At 58.3% G+C, this 19,239-nt stretch overlaps 8 protein-coding genes across 8 annotated transcripts; 5 read left to right on the top strand and 3 right to left on the bottom strand.

Annotated features, from left to right (window-relative positions):
• Positions 1-1,246: 1,246 nt before the first annotated feature.
• Positions 1,247-2,035, top strand: PSEUBRA_000090 (uncharacterized protein; the record flags this gene model as incomplete). Its single annotated transcript, XM_016435745.1, has 1 exon — positions 1,247-2,035. The coding sequence occupies one exon, from the start codon at positions 1,247-1,249 to the stop codon at positions 2,033-2,035; it is 789 nt and encodes a 262-aa protein (XP_016294704.1).
• Positions 2,036-2,526: 491 nt separating this feature from the next.
• On the top strand, positions 2,527-5,866 carry PSEUBRA_000089 (NAD-dependent epimerase/dehydratase; the record flags this gene model as incomplete). Its single annotated transcript, XM_059464440.1, has 2 exons — positions 2,527-4,402; positions 4,734-5,866. The coding sequence occupies 2 exons, from the start codon at positions 2,527-2,529 to the stop codon at positions 5,864-5,866; spliced, it is 3,009 nt and encodes a 1,002-aa protein (XP_059320939.1).
• Positions 5,867-6,652: 786 nt separating this feature from the next.
• On the top strand, positions 6,653-8,830 carry PSEUBRA_000088 (Aromatic amino acid lyase; the record flags this gene model as incomplete). The annotated part of the gene is made up of 1 exon (XM_016435742.1): positions 6,653-8,830. The coding sequence occupies one exon, from the start codon at positions 6,653-6,655 to the stop codon at positions 8,828-8,830; it is 2,178 nt and encodes a 725-aa protein (XP_016294702.1).
• Positions 8,831-9,100: 270 nt separating this feature from the next.
• PSEUBRA_000087 (Transmembrane protein) lies at positions 9,101-10,642 on the bottom strand (the record flags this gene model as incomplete). The annotated part of the gene is made up of 1 exon (XM_016435714.1): positions 9,101-10,642. The coding sequence occupies one exon, from the start codon at positions 10,640-10,642 to the stop codon at positions 9,101-9,103; it is 1,542 nt and encodes a 513-aa protein (XP_016294701.1).
• Positions 10,643-11,617: 975 nt separating this feature from the next.
• Positions 11,618-12,155, top strand: PSEUBRA_000086 (uncharacterized protein; the record flags this gene model as incomplete). Its single annotated transcript, XM_016435743.1, has 2 exons — positions 11,618-11,693; positions 11,776-12,155. 2 exons carry the CDS (start codon positions 11,618-11,620, stop codon positions 12,153-12,155), a joined length of 456 nt encoding a protein of 151 aa, XP_016294700.1.
• A 158-nt stretch (positions 12,156-12,313) lies between these two features.
• Positions 12,314-14,158, bottom strand: PSEUBRA_000085 (Xanthine/uracil/vitamin C permease; the record flags this gene model as incomplete). The annotated part of the gene is made up of 1 exon (XM_016435722.1): positions 12,314-14,158. One exon carries the CDS (start codon positions 14,156-14,158, stop codon positions 12,314-12,316), a length of 1,845 nt encoding a protein of 614 aa, XP_016294699.1.
• Positions 14,159-15,603: 1,445 nt separating this feature from the next.
• PSEUBRA_000084 (Molybdopterin cofactor biosynthesis C (MoaC) domain protein) lies at positions 15,604-18,081 on the top strand (the record flags this gene model as incomplete). The annotated part of the gene is made up of 2 exons (XM_059464439.1): positions 15,604-16,297; positions 16,661-18,081. The coding sequence occupies 2 exons, from the start codon at positions 15,604-15,606 to the stop codon at positions 18,079-18,081; spliced, it is 2,115 nt and encodes a 704-aa protein (XP_059321023.1).
• Positions 18,082-18,216: 135 nt separating this feature from the next.
• On the bottom strand, positions 18,217-18,888 carry PSEUBRA_000083 (Ribosome biogenesis protein Nop16; the record flags this gene model as incomplete). Its single annotated transcript, XM_016435717.1, has 1 exon — positions 18,217-18,888. One exon carries the CDS (start codon positions 18,886-18,888, stop codon positions 18,217-18,219), a length of 672 nt encoding a protein of 223 aa, XP_016294696.1.
• Between the last annotated feature and the right edge of the window lie 351 nt (positions 18,889-19,239).

Below are 19,239 nucleotides of genomic sequence, written 5' to 3'. Positions count from 1 at the left end.
AGAATCAACTTGGCGGATCAGCGAAGAGCAAAGACTGCCAGAGACGGCTGTGGATGGCCAAAGACGCGCACAGAAGGCGTTGGAAATGGCAGTCTGAGCCAAAATTTGGCTGTTGGAACTCGTTGGAAGCAAAAGCGGGCAGATTCGCATTTCAGCCGCGAAGCTTCGAGCAAATTCCAGGCGCGGCACGGCTCAGGCTTTTGAAAAATGGGATGGATCTCGCAGATGCGCACCGGCGATCGTCCCGATTTAAATCTAACGCTGTGTTACAGCTTTTGAGGCCCAAGCACTGACTCGCGAGGCTCTCTCCTGCCAACAACCGTTGCACCGACTCAGAGGAACATGAGGGGACAAGCAGAGTGGGCTGGCTTGCTGTGCATGTAAAGTGAACAGTCAGGGGCCGTCGACATTTCTGTTCTGAGCGGCATCCTCACGGCAAAACGAAGGAATTGAGGTCCCGAGATCGCCGAGGTGCAGTCCGAAAGACCAACTCTACCACAACATAGGAGCGAGCCTTTGCCTTTCCTAAAGGGTCTAACCCCGCATCAGCACCCCTCGGTACAAAGTCGTGGGCTCTCAGAGCTGCGTGCCCCCTACCCGCACGCTGTCATGAACGCCAGCAGAGTGGGGCAAATGGCTGTGACGCCGCTTGCCACACGCATGTGTTGAGGAGATGGGCGCATCAGCAAATACACTTTTCCCGATGATATCAAGATTTCTCAGAGTCAAGATCGACAGCATTGCGAGCATGTGTGCGTGTGTGAGAGTGTGTTTGTTAGCGCGTGGCGTCAGAGACAGAAGCCGCTTCAGTAATCATGCATTCCCGCCTTGAGTCAGTGTTGGACATGCTCCGTTCCAGCTGGAGAGATCTCCAAATTTAGAAGAAAAACCGCAGATCGCCCCTCGCCTTGGTGACGGGATGCCGCGGTTTCATTCATGTGGGTTGCTGCCGTCTTCGCCGTTCCGCCGTTTGACGCTTTCGCCGCACCTCGGCTTGCTTGGCACGCTCGGCCGCACGCATGCACCTCACTCGAAGAGACCCTTTCCCACTCGCGATCTCGAGCAACGACCCCTTTTCAAATTCAGACCCTTCCCTTTGTTCACCGTCCATCGAACCGGACCCTCAGCATCGACCTCCTTCCCCGCCGTCCTTCCTTCCTTGCCCATCCACCATCATCTCTCATCGATTCCTTGCTGGCGATATCAAGTCCTCACTCTTCTCGACCCTTCGATACCCTCATCCAAAATGGCTCCTCTCGCAAAGACGATGGCCGTGGTCGCCGCTCTGGCTGCACCGGCGCTGGTTGCGGCCACTTCCAACCTCCAGATTCGACAGTACCAGGATCCCAACTCGCAGCTCGTCGTCAACAACCCTGCATGCGACTTTTACCAATGCACCATCTACTGGGTGCCTGGCACACAGGTCCAGGTCAACTGGGCCAACCCTCCCAGCGGCACCGTCCAGGTCGACCTCATGACCAACAACAACTCGGACGTCGCCTACAACATCGGCACTGCTCCTGCCGTCTCGAGCACCTGTGATGCCGGCGCCGGCTACGGCAACCCCGGTCCCAACGGTGCTCAGTGTGGTGGTTTCGTCTTCACCGTCCCCAGCTCGTGGAATGCCGGCAACTACACCTCGCTGCGTGCCATCTCGGTGCAGAACCAAGACATTCAGTCGTACACCGACAAGATCTACATCACCAAGAACAGCACCACGTCCAACGACGTGCCGCTCTCGATTGTCAGTGGAACTGCACAGATCTCGGGCAGCACGCAGGTCGGCGGCTCGTCCACCGCCGCTGCTTCCGGTTCCACGACCAGGACTTCAGGAAGTGCAGGTCCCACTAGCTCGGGTGCTACCAGCTCGCGAACTGGCGGCTCGGTCAGCATGACCAGCACCCGCAGTGGCTCCTCGCCCTCCGCCTCGTCCGGCAGTAGCAGCGGCGCCCTTTCCAGCTTCGGTGGTAGTGCTACTACGCTTTCTCTTGCTGCCGCTGCTGCGTTCGCTCTCGGCGTCGGCAGTCTTCTCTAGCTCGATGCTGCCGAAGCAACCGCAGTCTTGATGAGGTCTTCGCACTGCATATAGCCGATGCTGTTTCACCATGAGACCCTGCCGCAAGCCTGCTGCACCCCACGTACTCATTCGCATACCGGACAATCACTCTCATTCCACGTTTCCCGGATTTGTCCATACTTCGACTACTACTTAACATTCATTAGGACGTCATGCTATTCCTGCTCCTGTCGAATATCGTCTGGGCGGCGGGAGAAAACCAAACGATGAGGGGTGAATGAGGCGAGGCGCCTCGACGCCATTTGATGAGGAGGAAGCGAAATCGGCGATCGCGTGACCCAAGCTGAGTGAGAAGTCGAAATTTGGCCGGATTGAAAGCCGCGACAGAGACCGAGAAGAGGTGCATACATCTTACGCGCACGGTTGGCTTCCACCTTCTTGACCTCTTTCATTCATTCACACATTGTGGTGCCGATCCCCTGCGACAAAGGCTTAGCTTGCAGTCCACAATGACCAAAGAGAATCAGCAGGATGCGGGGCCAGACCCCATCTTGCTCTCGCTCTTCGCCAACCGCTTCATGTCGGTCGCCGAATCCATGGGCAAGTCGCTCCAGCAGACCTCAATCTCGACCAACATCAAGGAGCGACTCGATTTCTCCTGTGCCCTCTTCAGCCCGGACGGCTCGCTCGTCGCCAACGCACCGCACTTGCCCGTCCATCTCGGCTCCATGTCGTTCGCAGTCAAGTTTCAGGTCGATCACCTCGCCTCGATCGGCGAAAAGATGAAACGCGGCGACGTCATCATGGCCAACATGCCCGTCGCTGGCGGCTCACATCTGCCGGACATCACATGCATCACGCCCTGCCACGCCGAAGACTCGGACGAGATCATCTTCTTTTGCGCTAGTCGAGGTCACCATGCAGACATTGGCGGAATCACAGCAGGATCGATGCCGCCGACGTCCAAGACACTGTTTGAGGAAGGCGCGCGCATCAAGTCGTTCAAGATCGTCAGCGAGGGCAAGTTCGACCGGAAGGGACTGGAGAGGTATATGCTGGAAGAGCCGGCGCAGTATCCCGGCTGTTCTGGGACAAGGTGCTTCCGAGATGTGGAGAGCGACTTGCAGGCGCAAATCGCGGCGAATCAGAAGGGCATCAATCTGATCCATATGCTCGTGGCAGAGTGGGGGCTGGAGATGGTTCAGCGGTACATGGAGTACATTCGCAAAAACGCGGAAGGGGCGGTGCGGTCGCTGCTTCGAAACGTCGCCGAACGACAGGGGACCAAGCTGCATGCAGTGGAGTACATGGACGATGGAACGCCCATCGAGCTCAGCGTCGACATCGATACAGCGAAAGGCTCGGCAACATTCGACTTCGAAGGTACGGGTCCGGAGGTGGCGGCCAACTTCAATTGTCCTCGATCGGTCGTCTCGAGTGCGATCATCTACTGTCTCCGCTCCATGGTCTCGTCTGACATCCCGCTCAATCAGGGCTGCTTGACGCCGATCGATATTCGCATTCCCAAAGGCTCGCTCCTGGATCCGTCCGAAACCGCCGCCGTCGTCGGAGGCAACGTGCTCACCAGCCAACGCATCACCGATGTGGTGCTCAAAGCCTTCAACGCAGCAGCCGCCAGTCAGGGCGACACGAACAACCTCACCTTCGGCCTCGGCGGCAAGGACAAGGAGGGGAACCACATTGAAGGATTTGGCTACTACGAGACGATCGCGGGTGGTTCGGGCGCCGGACCTTACTGGCATGGCACATCGGGCGTTCATACGCACATGACCAACACGCGAATTACCGATCCCGAGATCATGGAGAGGAGGTATCCCGTCGTGCTGCGCGAGTTCTCGCTGCGAGACGGATCGGGGGGTGAGGGCGAGTTCAGGGGTGGAGACGGGGTGGTGAGGGATATCGAGTTCCTCAGCCCGGGCATTCAGGTGTCGATTTTGAGCGAGAGGCGGGTCTTTCAACCGTATGGATTGGAAGGCGGAGAGAGCGCAAAGAAGGGCATGAATCTGTGGATCAAGCGGCGCAGGCAGGAGGATGGGGATGTGCGCGAAGGTGAGAAGGAAGAAGAAGCCGCGCCGAGGATCATCAATCTCAGCGGCAAGAATACGACACCGATGGGAAGAGGGGACAGGATCGTCATCCAGACGCCCGGCGGTGGAGGATGGGGTAGCAAAGCGAAGGACGGTAAGAAGCCAGATGGTGACAAGGCGCCGATCAACGAGCGCAACGCCTCGGGAAGGATGGCGCCGTTGTTGAACGATGCGAGCACGGAGAGCGGGGTGATCGCGAAGAGCGAGGACGATGTCGATGCGAGTAGTGTTCATAGCGCGGTCAAGGGGGCGCATCATACGACGCGGGCGAAGGGAAGTATGGCCGAGTGGAGCGCGCTACAGCTGGGAGCTTGACGTCGAGGCTGGCAATCTGCATTTTATGTCTTCTGATTGCACTTGATGTTTCGCATTGCACTCATCGTCGATATTAAACATGGTGAGAGAGCGAGGAAGACCGGGGGAAAGAAAGTGGTGCACAAATCACGATGTGCTGAGGAAACTGGCGCGTGCGAAGTCTGCTCCCCCGCGTTTCTGAATTCCCCCACGTCAAGCGGGACCCCGCAAATTGGTCGCGGCTTCGGCGGTCGTAAAACACCGACCGAGCTCTCGACTCGAGGCTCGATTCCCGCTTTATCCTCACGACACAGGCTTCGTGGCCTTGGACAGGACCACCAACAACACCTCCGACCTCGACGATCGATTCGTAGTCAACTCCTCACTCAGCTACTGCGACGACGAGATCCTATCACTGCTTGGAAAGCCAACCACCATGGCGACCACGATTCTCATCACGGGTGCCGGCGGCTTCCTTGGCTCGCTCCTCGCTGATACGTTGGTACGACTGCAGCCGGAGCAGACGTTCCAATTCATCCTCGTCGACGTCTCAACTCCTCCTGCGCCCAAGACTGCGGGCGTCCAAAGCCATTGTCTCGCAGCGGACCTGACCACGCCCGCTGGAGTTTACTCGATCTTCCGCACCCCCCTCGGTCTGCCCTCGGTCATCTACTCTCTGCACGGCATCATGTCGAAAGGTGCCGAGGACAACTGGGACCTTGGCTTCCGGGTCAACTTTGTTTCCACGCAATCTCTCTTGGATGCGGCGCGGGCGCTTGTGCCTGGGGTCAAGTTCATCTTTGCCTCCTCCGTCGGTGTATTTGGGGGTAAGCTACCGGAGGTGGTGACACCAGACACGTATCCGCGGCCAGAGTCGAACTACGGGACGGCCAAAGTGATGTGCGAGTACCTCGTGACGGAGTATTCCCGCAAAGGCTTTGTGGATGGTCGAGCGGTGAGACTGCCGACGATCACGGTGAGACCGGGTGCCCCCGCCGCTGCCACCACCGCCTTCGTCTCAGGTATCATCCGCGAACCTCTCCAAGGACTAGAGGCAACCTGCCCTATCGGTCAAAACGCCGACGATCCGGTGTTGGCAAGCACCGAACTGTGGATCTCATCCCCCTCCATGGTCCTGCAAAATCTGGCCATCGCAAAAGACATCCCCGCCGACAGCTTCCCCAAGTACTCCCGCGCCGTCAACCTCCCCGGCTTCACGGTCAGCGTCAATGACCAAGTCGAGGCACTGAGGAAGGTCGCCGGAGACGAAGCGGTGAAACTGATCAAGTTTGAGAAGGACGAAGTGTGCGAGAGGCTCGTCAAGACGTTCCCAGCTAGGTTCGATAACAGCTTTGCGCTGGGGATCGGGTTTAAGGTGGATGAGGGTGGGTTCGAGGCCAATGTGCGGGAGTTTCAGGAGTACCTTGCTGCTCAGAAGAAGCAGTAGTCGAGAAGAAGCATGTAAATGTGACACCCAATGTCCGTTATGACCACACCGTTTTCTTTGTCGTTGATCATGGAAGCCAGCTGAGCGTGTTCCCCGGTGTGTATGTGTTTGACGCTCATCGTAGTCGCCATCCGGCGAGACTGTGATGGATCTCACCGATCGGGCTCAGCCAGTTGATCCAGATCGCGATTGACATATCGGCAGGACCATCCGACGTGCTGTCTCAGCGGCGTCAAGAGGCGGTCACGGAACAACGCTCGCCGTGGGAAAGCAGGCAGCCGCGTGACTTGGCAAGGGTGACCGATAAAAGCGCGACACCCGAAACTGAACCCTCGCCTTTTTGGCTTTTTGGCTCGGTTTTCTCCACAAATCGGCTGCAGATGCGTGCATGTGTTTGCAAACCCTGAAGTGAAACGGCTGCCGAGCCAGGATGGCTATCATCGGCTACTCCGCTCCCCCTTTGTGTCACTTTTGTGCGTCAGCAGGCGGCGGTGATCCTAGCGTAGTGGGAGCGTACCTGAATGTAAAAGTAGCCCTGACCTTGCACAGTCGACGCTCGGCATCGTTGGCCGGAGCTTGTGGGGGCTTGTCACAGATTGCACAGCTGCTGATAGGTGTGGGTCCCTGCTCCGCTGCTCGACAAGGGGTCAGCTTGGTCAAGCTCGTATAAGAGAGGATCCGAGCTCAGCACTATCCCTTCCTCTTCCATCCATCATCACTTGCTCTTGATTGATCTCGCGCACATCTCGTCCTCAGCTACGGAGACTTCATACACACAATCACAAGATGGCACCTACCGCAGACGTGCTCCCCGCACCCGCCGAGCCTTCCACTCGTCCCAATCTTCTGGTTCAGCCCTCAGATACCAAGGTCCGCAAGGCCTCTTCCTTCCGTACAGACCAGGTCATCATCGATGGTTACAATCTCAAGATCCAGGGCCTCGTAGCCTCGGCTCGATACGGTCATGTTCCCATCCTTGATCCATCTGCAGCGACCCGCAAGCGTATCGATGACTCTGTCCAGTCTCTGGTTGCCAAGCTCAACCGCGGCGAATCCATCTACGGTATCAACACCGGCTTTGGTGGGTCGGCTGACTCGAGGACCGCCAACACGCGCGCCCTTCAGCTCGCTCTGCTCCAGATGCAGCAGTGTGGTGTCCTTCCCGTCCCTTCGTCCTTCCCAACGGGCGAGCCGAGCTCAGCACCCTTTGCGCTGCCCTTGACTGACACCGAGTCCTCCCTCATCATGCCCGAGGCGTGGGTCAGAGGTGCCATTGTGGTCCGCCTCAGCTCCTTGATGCGTGGTCACTCAGGCGTGCGATGGGAGGTGCTCGACAAAATGCAGAAGCTCTTCCTCGAAAACAACGTCACTCCTGTCGTTCCCGTCCGGTCCAGTATCTCGGCCAGCGGTGATCTCAGCCCCCTCAGCTACGTAGCAGGTGCCCTTGCCGGTCAGCGCGGCATCTACTGCTTCGTCACCGACAAGAGCGGCCAGCGCATCCGAGTCACCTCCGACGAGGCGTGTCGCATGCACAACATCACTCCGGTCCAGTACGAGCCCAAGGAGGCGCTCGGCTTGCTCAACGGTACCGCCTTCTCAGCGTCCGTTGCTGGTCTGGCCACCTACGAAGCTGACAGGCTGGCGACCTTGACCCAGCTTACCACTGCTATGGCTGTTGAAGCTCTCAAGGGTACCGACGCCAGCTTTGCTCCCTTCATTCACGAGATCGCCCGCCCTCATCCTGGACAAGTCCAAAGCGCCAAGCTCATCCGCTCTCTGCTTTCCGGATCCAAACTCGCAGAGCACCTCGAAGACGAGAAGCACGTCTTGTTCTCTGAAGACAATGGCACGCTCCGTCAGGACCGATACACGCTTCGCACAGCATCGCAATGGGTCGGACCCGGGCTCGAGGATATCGAGAACGCCAAACGTTCCGTCGACATTGAGATCAACAGCACCACCGACAACCCAATGATCGACCCCTACGATGGCGAGGGCCGCATGCACCATGGAGGCAACTTCCAAGCCCAGCAAATGACCAACGCCGTCGAGAAGATCAGGCTGGCCTTGTGCGCCATGGGCAAGATGACTTTTCAGCAGATGACCGAGCTCGTCAACCCTGCCATGAACCGTGGTCTGCCCGCCAACTTGGCCTCCACCCCGGATCCCTCGCTCAACTTCCACGCCAAGGGTATCGACATTGCGCTTGCCGCCGTCACTTCTGAGCTCATGTTCCTGGGCAACCCGGTGTCAACGCACGTGCAGTGTGCTGAGATGGGCAACCAAGCCATCAACTCCCTGGCTCTCATCAGCGGCAGGCAGACGCTGCAAGCCGTCGAGTGTCTCTCGATGATCCAGGCATGGTCGCTATACCTGCTATGCCAGGCGCTCGACATCCGAGCTCTGCAGCACAAGGTCGCCGAGCAGCTACCCGCTCTCATCCTCGCCTCGCTCCACAGCCACTTCAACGAGTGGATGGACGAGGCCATGCAGCAGCAGATCGCCGTCCTGGTGCTCAAGCAGCTCAGCAAGCGTCTCGACGAGACCTCGTCCAAGGATCTGCGCGATCGACTCATCGAGACCTTCCAAGACGCCTCGTCGGTGCTCGTCAAGTACTTCTCCGAGCTCCCTAGCGGCGGCGGTGCCGACCCTCTGCGAAACATCGTCAAGTGGCGTGCCGCCGGCGTTCTGGGAACGGAGAAGATCTACCGTGACGTGACCGTTGAGTTCCTGGACAATCCCTACGCGTGCCATGCCAGTCACCTCCTCGGCAAGACCAAGAGGGCCTACGAGTTTGTCAGAAAGACACTGGGTGTCCCGATGCACGGCAAGGAGAACCTCAACGAGTTCAAGGGCGAGTTCGAACAGTGGAACACGACGGGTGGATATGTCTCGGTCATCTATGCTAGTATCAGGGACGGCGAGCTTTACAACATGCTCAGCGAGCTCGAGAAGGATCTGTAACGAGGGCGGGGGGTGAGAATGTTAATGATTTAGAGCGATCGTAGGGCCCGTGTGAGCGTATGCGAGCCTGAGTCTTTGAGCCATCGACTTTCGGCTTTGGCATCCTTCGCCGCCGCACATGCTTTTCAGTGAGCCGAAGAAACCGTGTCCTGCGCGCCAACCTTCTTCCATCGCACGGCCGCTTCGACAGCCTCTCAGGCAGCCTCAAAAGGATCGGCAACTCCTGCTCAAAGACTGGCATTCCGTGAAATCGTACATCCGGTCTGGCGGCTATTGGGTCTTCTTCTCCTCCTCGTCCGGCACCTGTGGTTTCCACTGCAGCTGCATCTGTTTCTCGCGATCCGCGCTCGCGCTCTTGCCCACCAGCAAACCGATGCTCTTCCTAACGCTGCTCTCCACGGCCTCGGGTCTGGTCTCGTACAGACTTGTCAAGGTGGCCAATCCTAGCGCGAGCAGTACGGTTTCGCCCTGCCTGACGCCGTTCCACCAGCCTCGGCGCTTCCCGACGCCCCACGCAGCATCCAAACTCTGACGTGTCACGTAGCTTCCCAGCTGCGCCCGTCTCGCTTTTGGCACGGCTAAGATAAACACGCTGCTGAGGAAGCCGTTCAAGAAGTAGCGTGTCGTGGGGAGGAACGTTCGTGGCAGGTATTGCTGGAAAAAGCATGTGAGACCCCACGCCGTACCAATCGATCCCGAAATCACCGTTGCGCCTTGGACCACGGCCAAAGCGAATCTGAACAGCGCCGTTTCGGGATCCTTCAACACCTTTTTATACGACAGAAGTTGCGTCAGCGCTGTGAATGCTGCAACGAACTTGGCGGACGCCTGCCACTCGCGTGCGAAGAACGAGAGGAAGTTGCGGGAGCAGGAAGGTTCGGTTGGGTGCAAGATGGCGCAGAGGAGACGCGTGTGTGCGGGATGTGCCGGGGCGTAGTCGAGAATCGGGTTGATGAGCGCATGACGTGTGGTGGGGTATTTGGCAGGGGTGAGCCCGGACAGGACGGGCGCTTTGAATCCCGGATACGCCGCAGAGGTCGACGTGGGCGTGGATAGGGTGGCGATGGTGTCGGCGATGTCGCGTGGTGCGGGCCACGGGATGGAGGTTGGCAACCCGGCAGGTCGAGGAGGGATGTAGGACGTGCTTCGTGCAAGGATGACCCGCCCGTAGGAAGTGGGGAAGCAGGAAGGTTCGAAGAGGAACGTCCATAGCAGCTGACCGTTGGAGAGGGCGTAGAAGAAGCCGCCACCGATCCAGTTTGGGATCCATGCCACCGTACGGGATTTGATAGAGCGAAGGTGGGTGTAGAGATTCTCGATGGCCTTGGTGCCTAGCCAGAGAGCCATCGACCGACGCAATGAGGGGATCGGGAAGGCGGCCAACACACTGCTTGCTGCGAGGGCCGCGCTGAACGTTACGAGGCTCACAGATTGCAGCAGCCGCACGAGTCGCTTGTCGTCCACATCGTCCGCGGCTCGAGTTTTGGAGAGCAGGTGCAGCCGGATCGCTGTCAGCCGTGTGAGCAAGACCTTATACAGCGCTGAGAAGAGTGCCAAAACGGTTCCAGACTGCAGCGACTTGAGCGCGAAGAACGAACGCAGAGCTTCGCGCGCCGGCTTCTTGCGCAGCGCAAGCGGGAGCAGACCATCCAGGACGACGTTGGCCGAGTAGCCGATGGCGAATGCGCGGGCGGGGATGCGGGCGGGCGGCGGGAGCGGCGGGTCGTTGACGAAGGCGCGGAGGTTGGTGAGTGTCGACGGCACTGGGTTGCGCGAAGGCGTCGTCTGCGAGGATGAGAGTGGAGACGCCATTGTTGACCGGGTCGTCCGTGGAGTGGATGCGGCCGGGATGGAGCGAGGAAGGGAGCAGAGATGGTGTCGTTCGACGTTGGTTGGCCCGTGAGACTTGCACCGTGAAATCGGTTGGGAAAGTGCGGGGTCAAATCTCCCGATTCCAAAGCAGATTCCCAGGCTTAACAACGGCGCAGAAAAACTGAGCCCTGCAGCCTTCAACACAGCCTGGCATTGTATCATGGCATGCTGTTTCGACGGTCAACCATGCATCGATGGCTGTGTGCATACGAGGCCTGGCCTTGATGTACATTGATCCAGCTTGGGCCTCCAGCTACGCCCTTGCATTACGCCGTCAGCAAGCGTGCTGGATAATGGGTCATAAGACGACGCGGAAGCCATGGTCCGAAGTCCGATTCAGAGCCGTGTAAATGGCGCCTTCGCTTGGCAGACGGCACTTCGATGCGATCGAGGCAAGCCATGGAGGAGGCGTGCATTTTGACTGGAGACAGCAGAAGCCGGCTCACGAAGGTATGAGGTCAAGACCATGCGGAAGGCGTAGCGAGGTATTTTTGGCCTTGTCGGACAGCTCAAATTTAGCTCGGCCGTCACTACGCCAGATGACGACATTGGTGTCTTGCCTTTTTGCACCAACACCGCCCCTTGGCTCGTGTGACAGGTGCAGCCAGCGTTCCTTTGGACCAACAGCAACTCCGCAGGGCAACATACCCAGCCTCCACCTACAAGGTAGACGGCCTTGGCAGTGCGAGAAAGAGAGCTTGGCAGGCTGTGTGAGCAAAGTCTAATTGCAGCTCCGCTGTGCCATCAGATGCCGATCCAGTTCGCTTGTAGTTAGCCGTGCTTCGTTCGGTTGGCGCCACTGCTGGAGGTGTTCGTGTGATGTGTACATATATACCATCCATCAATTCGGTCGCCCGCGCCTTCGTACCTCACCGACCAAACCATCAACTCGCTCAACCAGTTCCATCATCAATCATGCAGTTCACCAAGACCACCGTTGCCGTACAGGCTCTTCTTCTCGCCGTGCTTGTTGCCGGTACCCAGGCTCAGAGTAGGTCTCCAAGCCGAGATCCAAACTTCCCACTAGCTTACGTTTGAAGCTGACCATACCCCTTCTGCTTGACACCTCACAGTCCTCAGCGACCTGACCTCGGCCGTTGGCGGTCCCGTCACCTCGGTCTTTGGCGACATCACTTCGGGCGGCAGCTCCGTGTTCGGCGACATTACTTCGGGCGCCGCTAGCGTCTTCACCAGCCTCACCTCGGAGGTGAACAGTGCCGCTTCTTCGGCCACCTCTGCTGCTCCCTCGGCTGCTTCGTCCATCACTTCGGCTGCCAGCTCGATCACTTCGAGCGCCGGCAGCGCCGCCTCGTCCGCAACCTCCCGTGCAAGCAGCGCCGCCACCAGCGGTGCTAGCAATGGCGCCATGATGCAGGCCGGCGTGCCCATGGGCGCTATGGTCGCCGTAGGCACCGTCCTCTTCGGCGCTATCGCCGGCTCCCTCGTCCTCTAAGCTCGAACAGAAATTCAAAGATACCTTGTAGCTACGTCGATTCTTTATGAACTATGAACTTTTGATTGCAGCGCCCACACATCGTCATGATCAGGGAGGAGATTGAAATGCGTGCTTGAGCAAGTGCAATGTACAGACGCAAGTCATTACGGTCAAGATCAAGCAGACAGCTTCTCATCGAAAGACGACTTGCCTTGCAAGCGAGGCGCATCCCTCTCCCTCTGAAGCTGCCTATCCTCCTCGTCCATTGGCAGCACCGCATTCGCAATCATCCCGACGATCGCGCTGATCAGGAATGGCGTCGAAATGACAATGATGATACTATCCAAGAATCCGGCTAGCGCCTTGTTCCCGCCCGAATACGTGAACAGGTTGCTGAACAGGTCGTCGGCCAGCAACGTCCCGAACCCAAAACCAAAGCTGAGAGCCAGGATGAACCTGTTCCGTCTCGTGAACGTCACATTCTGCAGCACCTTGACACCAGATACGGCGATCGAGCCGAACAGAACCAGCAGCACACCGCCCAGCACCGGCTGCGGAATGGCCCGCACGCACCCGGCCAGCTTGCCAATGATGCCGAACAGGATGAGCCAGAAACTGCACCACCGCCCGGCGTGGATATTGGCGCACTTGGTGATGGCGATGACGCCGTTGTTCTGCGCAAACACCGACAGCGGCGGGACGGTGAACAGCGCGCTGAATACGCCAGCGAGACCGTCAACGAGCACACCACCGCTGATGCGTCGATCGTACGCCAGACCGTCCACCTCGACGCGACTCACTTCAGAGGTGGCCGTGACATCACCGATGCACTCCATCATGAGCGAGATGTATACGGCCAGCAGCGGGAGGACGGCAGGACCGTATACTCGGAGTGGGAAGGTCTCGACCCAGAGAAAGGTGGTGGCGCGCGCCGAGTCGATTGGAGCGCTGGACATGTATCCCAAAGGCCCGGCGATGATGAGTGGGAACAGGAGACCGATGGCGATCGATGCACTGCGCATGGCAGGACTGCCAAAGATCTCGGTCAGCACCACCGTCATGAAAGCCAGAAAGCCAAGACCGAGGTAGTGCGCGTCGCCCCAGATGTAGGCACGGCCGTCAGGGAAGAGGCAAAGGTCGGTTGTTCCATGACACGAAGCGCCGCCGCCGAACGAGGGGATGGCCGATTCGCCGATGAGCTTGATGCCGATGAACGCGACGACAGTGCCCGTGATGATGGGCGGGAACATGCGCTTCAGCACCCTCGGTGGAAGGAAGGAGAGCGCGATCTCCAGCAGAGCACAAACTGCAGCCGTGCCGAGCAGGTAGCCGTATGCTTCGGGGCACGCCCCTCGGCTGCCGTCCGTGTTGAGTGGGCAGACGCCTTCCGCGTAGAGGTTGGTGAAGATGCTAGTGGTGACCGATAATGTGGTGAAGCTGGTTCCAACGACGCTAAGTAGGCCCGTACCCAGCTGGCGTCCACCCATGAAGGGTAGCGGAATCGCTGACTGCTGTATCGCGGAGAGGATGCCAGAGGTGATGAGACTCGCTGAGATGAGGTACGCCGAGGTCTCACCGGACAAGTTGAGCGAAGAGGCAATGATCATAGGCGGAGTGATCAGACCGCCCAGCATGGCCAGCGCGTGTTGCAGCCCGCAGATCATTGCAACTGCTATGGGGAGATCATCATGAACGCCATAGAAGGGAGACTCGGCTGCACCACCATTGAGCTTGGACTCTGGCTTCCAGGGGAGAAGACGGGGCAGGCAGAGCGCGCCAAAGTTGTAGTCGCCGAGCCAGCCCTGGCGAGTGGTCAATTTGCGAGCGACGTTGCGAGCGTGAGAGCGTGGATTGCGAGTCCACGAGGAAGAAGGACCGTCAGAGGAGTCTCTGCCTGAGTCGAGTTCGTGCGAAGTGGCGGCTCGCTGTGGGTCCGGCGTTGCAAAGGGCTGCGTGGTGATAGTGGCGTGTTTGGACGCCATGCTTTCGTCCAGCTTATCGTCGTCGACGCCTCGATTCATTCGTATGGATGTGGCGGCTTGGGATCCAGTGTGGACCGATGAGGGTTTCAAGCCGGTGGCGTCTATTGAGTGCGTGGAAGGGCTGAGTTACCGCAGCTGTCAAGTGATCACGGCAAATGAAGTCGAAATGAGGGCGGAAGCGGCACGGCGGATGCGGTGTCGTTGACTTAAACTCTGTCGTGGGATCAATGATGGTCGTGCGGGCGGGAGATGAGGCGGAGCACTGAACTCAAATCTCGAAGGGTCGAAGATATATATGAGGTGGCTTGATAGGAGGCGATCGTTGGAAGATGTGGGACAAGCGAGCGAACGGGTCTGGCGAACTCGCTTGTGGCCCGTGATAGGAAAGCAAGAGACACAGAGCTGTCAAACAATGGTATGGCTATTCAAACTCCTACCGACGGCAGAGCTGTATGAGCTGAGTCAAGTGCTAATCATGCGGTAGCTCCGAAGGACATGTGCACACAGGCTCAAAGTCACTGTTGTAGTGACGGAGCCAATTGTGATAACTCAGAAGAGCCTCCTTGCTGGATTGCCTTCCGACGTAGGCAAGGATCCGCGCCTGAGTCACTCTTCTCACGCCACCTCGGGCTGGCCAACGGCTGAGCCGGTGAGCTTGATCTTGTTCTCACACTCTAACTTACGCGCTCACCCTCCGCAACATCCGATTGGACGCAAAGCGGCTCTCTGCCGAATCACTGCAAGGATGAAGGCGGCGTCCATGTGGTCAAGATGCTTCAACTGAAAGCGCCTCGACTTGGAACCACAGCGGAGCCAATCAGAGGCAACGCTCTAGCCGCCCCGCACGCTATCAGCGCGACTGATAAGATCCTATCTTCGTCTGCTAGCCGACCTTGCCGTTCGGCATTGGCCGAGCTGCAAAAAAATGCCAAGCTGTTAGGCCTGAAGCGCATCACACGTCAGCGAAAATCCGGCAACCATTTAGAAGACGGCGATAACAGTCTGCTCCTTTTGATTGATTTTGGCGTGGCGATGACCCTCGCAACCTTCCTCACCACCCTCATCACGCTCGGAACCTTGTCGCTCGGCTCCTCCGCCTTAGCACAAGGACGTACAAGTCAGCAATGACATCCCTTGCCGGCCCCAGCCGACTAGGAGTCACCGCGGTTCTCGCCGTCCGTAACACGGCAGCAAGATCCTCAGTCTCATCACAATCGCGGCACCTCTCTCGCTCATCCTCATCGGCGAAACCCTCAACAGTGGCGACAGACGTACTCAGCACTTCGTATGGCTCATCGCTGCCCGAAAGCATCGCTCTTGCTCCCAAGCTGTCTTCGCAACAGCGCGCTCGCGAAAGGATATCCAATCTCGATCAGCTTGAGACACCGCCGCCCTCTCGTTTTCTACGTGACCGACACTCACGGCAGCACACGTATCTACGCATTTCGCTGACCGAAAAGTGCAATTTGCGGTGTCTTTACTGCATGCCTGAAGATGGCGTCCCGCTCACACCATCGTCCAAGCTCCTTTCGACTTCCGAGGTTGAGCGCTTAGCTTCGCTCTTCGTCTCTCAAGGCGTGAACAAGATTCGACTTACGGGTGGAGAGCCCACAGTGCGGTCAGACCTACCGCAAATCATCTCATCTCTCAACGCTCTCAAACAACATGGACTCGAACAGATTGGCATCACCACCAACGGCATCGCATTGGGCAGGCGCAAACTGGACACGCTGGTGCAAAACGGTCTCACGCATCTCAACATCTCCTTGGACACGCTCGACCCATTCAAGTTCGAGTTCATGACGAGAAGGAGGGGGCACGAAGCCGTCATGGACTGCATAGAGCGAGCGCTGGCGCTAGGAGTGTCCAGCGTCAAGATCAATGTGGTGGTCATCAAGGGCCTCAACGACACCAAGGATGTTGTCGATTTCGTGCGCTTCACTGAAGACAAGCCCATTACCATCCGCTTCATCGAGTACATGCCCTTTGACGGCAACAAGTGGCAGGTGCAGAAGCTCGTACCCTACCGCGACCTTGTCAAAACGATACAGAACGAGTTTCCGACGTTCGAGCGTGTTGCCAAACGCGATGATCCCAACGACACATCCAAGCATTGGCGAGTTCCTGGCCACCAGGGCACCGTCGGCTTCATCACAAGCATGACGGACAATTTCTGCGGTACGTGCAACAGACTCCGCGTCACTGCAGATGGTAATCTCAAGGTCTGCCTCTTTGGCAATGCCGAAGTCAGCCTCCGCGATGCGATGCGAACCGGCTTCGGCCCTATTCCCTCGCTCACCACAGGATCCAACGGCGAGCCGGCAACGGATGAACAGCTTTTGGAGCTCATCGGAGCCGCTGTCGGCCGCAAGCACGCTAAGCACGCAGGCATGCGAGATCCGTCGGAGCTGGCAAAGTCGCTCAACCGGCCTATGATTACCATCGGCGGATAGAGGCACACCACTCGAGCGTCCTACTTTCTCCGCCAAGCGCAGACCTTGCTCACACTGTCGCACCTCTTGATACCCCGACACAATCTAGGAGCGAGCAAGCAGCGCAAGCAAAATTCTGGCGTGTTGATGAAGCGGACCACGGCGCCGGCAACCAAACGCATCTCCGGGAGTCTCTTTACCCGCGCGAGGGCGTTCCACTCCTCGGCACGGAGACAGAGGCAAGACAAAGATGATGACGACGACGATGATAGCCCGTGGGGTGATCTGGACAAGGCGTTCGAGAATCTACAGGACAAGTCGCTGTACAAGCAGGTCTACCTCAAACACCCTTCCGACACTGCTACACCCGCTTCCAACAGTTCGGCACCAGGCACGACGCCAGCCAAGGACCCGATCGCCGAGATGGAAGAAGCCATCTTTGCGCAAGCTGGAGCTGCTGCTGTCAAGACGACTACGAAACCAATTCGCTCAACGGCAAGCGCCTTGAGCGGTGTTAGTTTCTCAGACATGCCGCCTTCCGCCTCAGGAGCTGGCGGAATGGCTGCAGGATCTATGTCACACGGTGCGGGACTCCACGGCAGCATGCCCGGTGCACAGGCGAGCGCCAGATGGTCGGAATACATGCAGGAGGATGGTCCCCAAGACGACTCGCCTTGGGCGTCGCTGGATGCTTTTGTAGACAATCCTGAGTCGTCGGCTCAATTTGCCGTGCCATTGCATCTGCAACATCAGCAGAACGTGATGCAAATCAGGGCGCAACAGCACGCACCACAATTCTATCCTCAGCCGCCGCAGCCGCAACAGGAGCAATATACTGCAGGCGAAGCCCTGGCGGCTACGGATGATCTGCTGCGTCAGCAGATGCAGCTGCAATCGACCCAGGAGCATGATACAGAAGAGGATGCCTTTGCTCGAGCGGGAGCAGCTGCAGTTGCTCAGCTCCTCAACCACTCTGTCGCTTCTTCCGCAAGCCGCAGTCACGTGGTGGACGCAGAGGACTCGACCCAACTCTCGCACATCGACCCAGCCACCGGCGGAGCATCGATGGTCGACGTCTCGCACAAATCCACCACTGCCCGCTCCGCCACCGCCGTCGGCCGAGTCTACCTTCCCTCCTCGGCCTGCAACCTTCTGCTTGCCACCGAATCGCAGCAAGGCATCTCGAACAAAGGTCCTGTTCTGCACACCGCACAGCTTGCCGGTATCATGGCAGCGAAACGCACCTCGGATCTCATCCCGCTTTGCCATCCTCTGCCGCTTACGCACGTCGACGTCAAACTCGATGTCGCAGAGGGAGAGGGAGAGGAGAGCTGGATCCAGGTCGAGTGCACGGCTAGAACGGCAGGGCAGACAGGAGTCGAGATGGAAGCGCTGACGGGGTGCACATTGGCTTGCTTGACAGTGTGGGATATGGTCAAGGCGGTGGCGGGCAAGACGATGAGAATAGGCGAGATCATGGTCGTCAAGAAGAGTGGCGGAAAGAGTGGAGACTGGGTCAGAAGGACGTAGCACGCTTCACACCGACGTCAATCACATACTTCGTGCACCATCAAGCCACAGCTTGCATCGAGCCTAACGTGCGAGACTGAGAGAAATGTCAATGCCGAAACGATACAAATACAAACAATGCCAAAACCCTAGCCGTCATTGGGAGCGAAACGCCGCGAACCCACCAGCCTTCTTGATAGCCCTCTTGATCTCGCCCTGGGTTTTCTGCCACACATTGAGCTTCCTATCCCTTGCCATGCTCTCCGTGTCCTCCCCGTACTTTGCCACCAGGTCCTGCAACCACTGGGCCTCGAGGGAGCTCGTATGTCTCTCAACCGGGGCAGCTTGGGCGGCCATATCCTCCAGGCTGGCCAGCACCTTGTTCTCGCCCTTCTTCGCGCCACTAGTTGGCATGTATGTCTCGACCTCGTCATCTGCGACACTCGTCAAGGGCTTTCCCCATGCGGTCTCGCCCTCTTCCTCAGCATCTGCTTCCACGATATCAACGATGTTCCCCTGCTCGTCTCGGACGACCTTGGCCATGCCTTTCCGTGGTTTCTCGCCCTCCGCCTCCCGACTTGCGCTGGGGGCAGCAGGCGCGCGTTCCACTCCACCAGTATCAGGCCTAACATCCAAGCTAGGCACTAGACCCAACCGCGCATAATTCTGTCGGAGCGTAAGCTTGGGATCGTAGTTGTCCTTGAGCACGTCGGCGCCGTGTACGGTGGGAGCCCGCGCGAGCCTCTTGCGCATCTGCTTCTTGGCGTTGATCGAAGGTTTCAGCGTCGAGGAGGAGCGCGCTTTGCGGCGCTGTCGTGGATTCGCCATCGTGTTCTATCTCGCGGCGTTGTGAGTGACGTTGACGGCGATAGAAGCGAATTGCACTGATAGAGAGACGCTGCACGAGAAGTGATGTGGTGATAGGAGGGTCGAGTCGTGCCAGATGGTGGTATGGGGAGGAGCAGGGTTCAGCGAAAAATTTCAAGAAGCTCTGCAGGCGGGAATTTTTGAAGACGGGCTCGGAAGTCGGTGCTTGCCGATGCAGCCCGATGGCTGGATGTGGAGCTGTCGAGAAGCTTCTTGAGCTTTGACCGTTCGAACGGAACCACCTTGACCTTCCACACCTCGCTCTTCCTGTCAAGCAGCATCGTTACTCAGCCTCGTCGAGCTCAAACACAA

The sequence above is a fragment of the Kalmanozyma brasiliensis genome (genome assembly GCF_000497045.1).
Source record: "Kalmanozyma brasiliensis GHG001 unplaced genomic scaffold PSEUBRA_SCAF1, whole genome shotgun sequence".
NCBI lineage: Eukaryota > Fungi > Basidiomycota > Ustilaginomycetes > Ustilaginales > Kalmanozyma > Kalmanozyma brasiliensis.
Note: the sequence above shows the minus strand (reverse complement) of the source record. Positions and strands in the feature narration are given on the sequence as shown.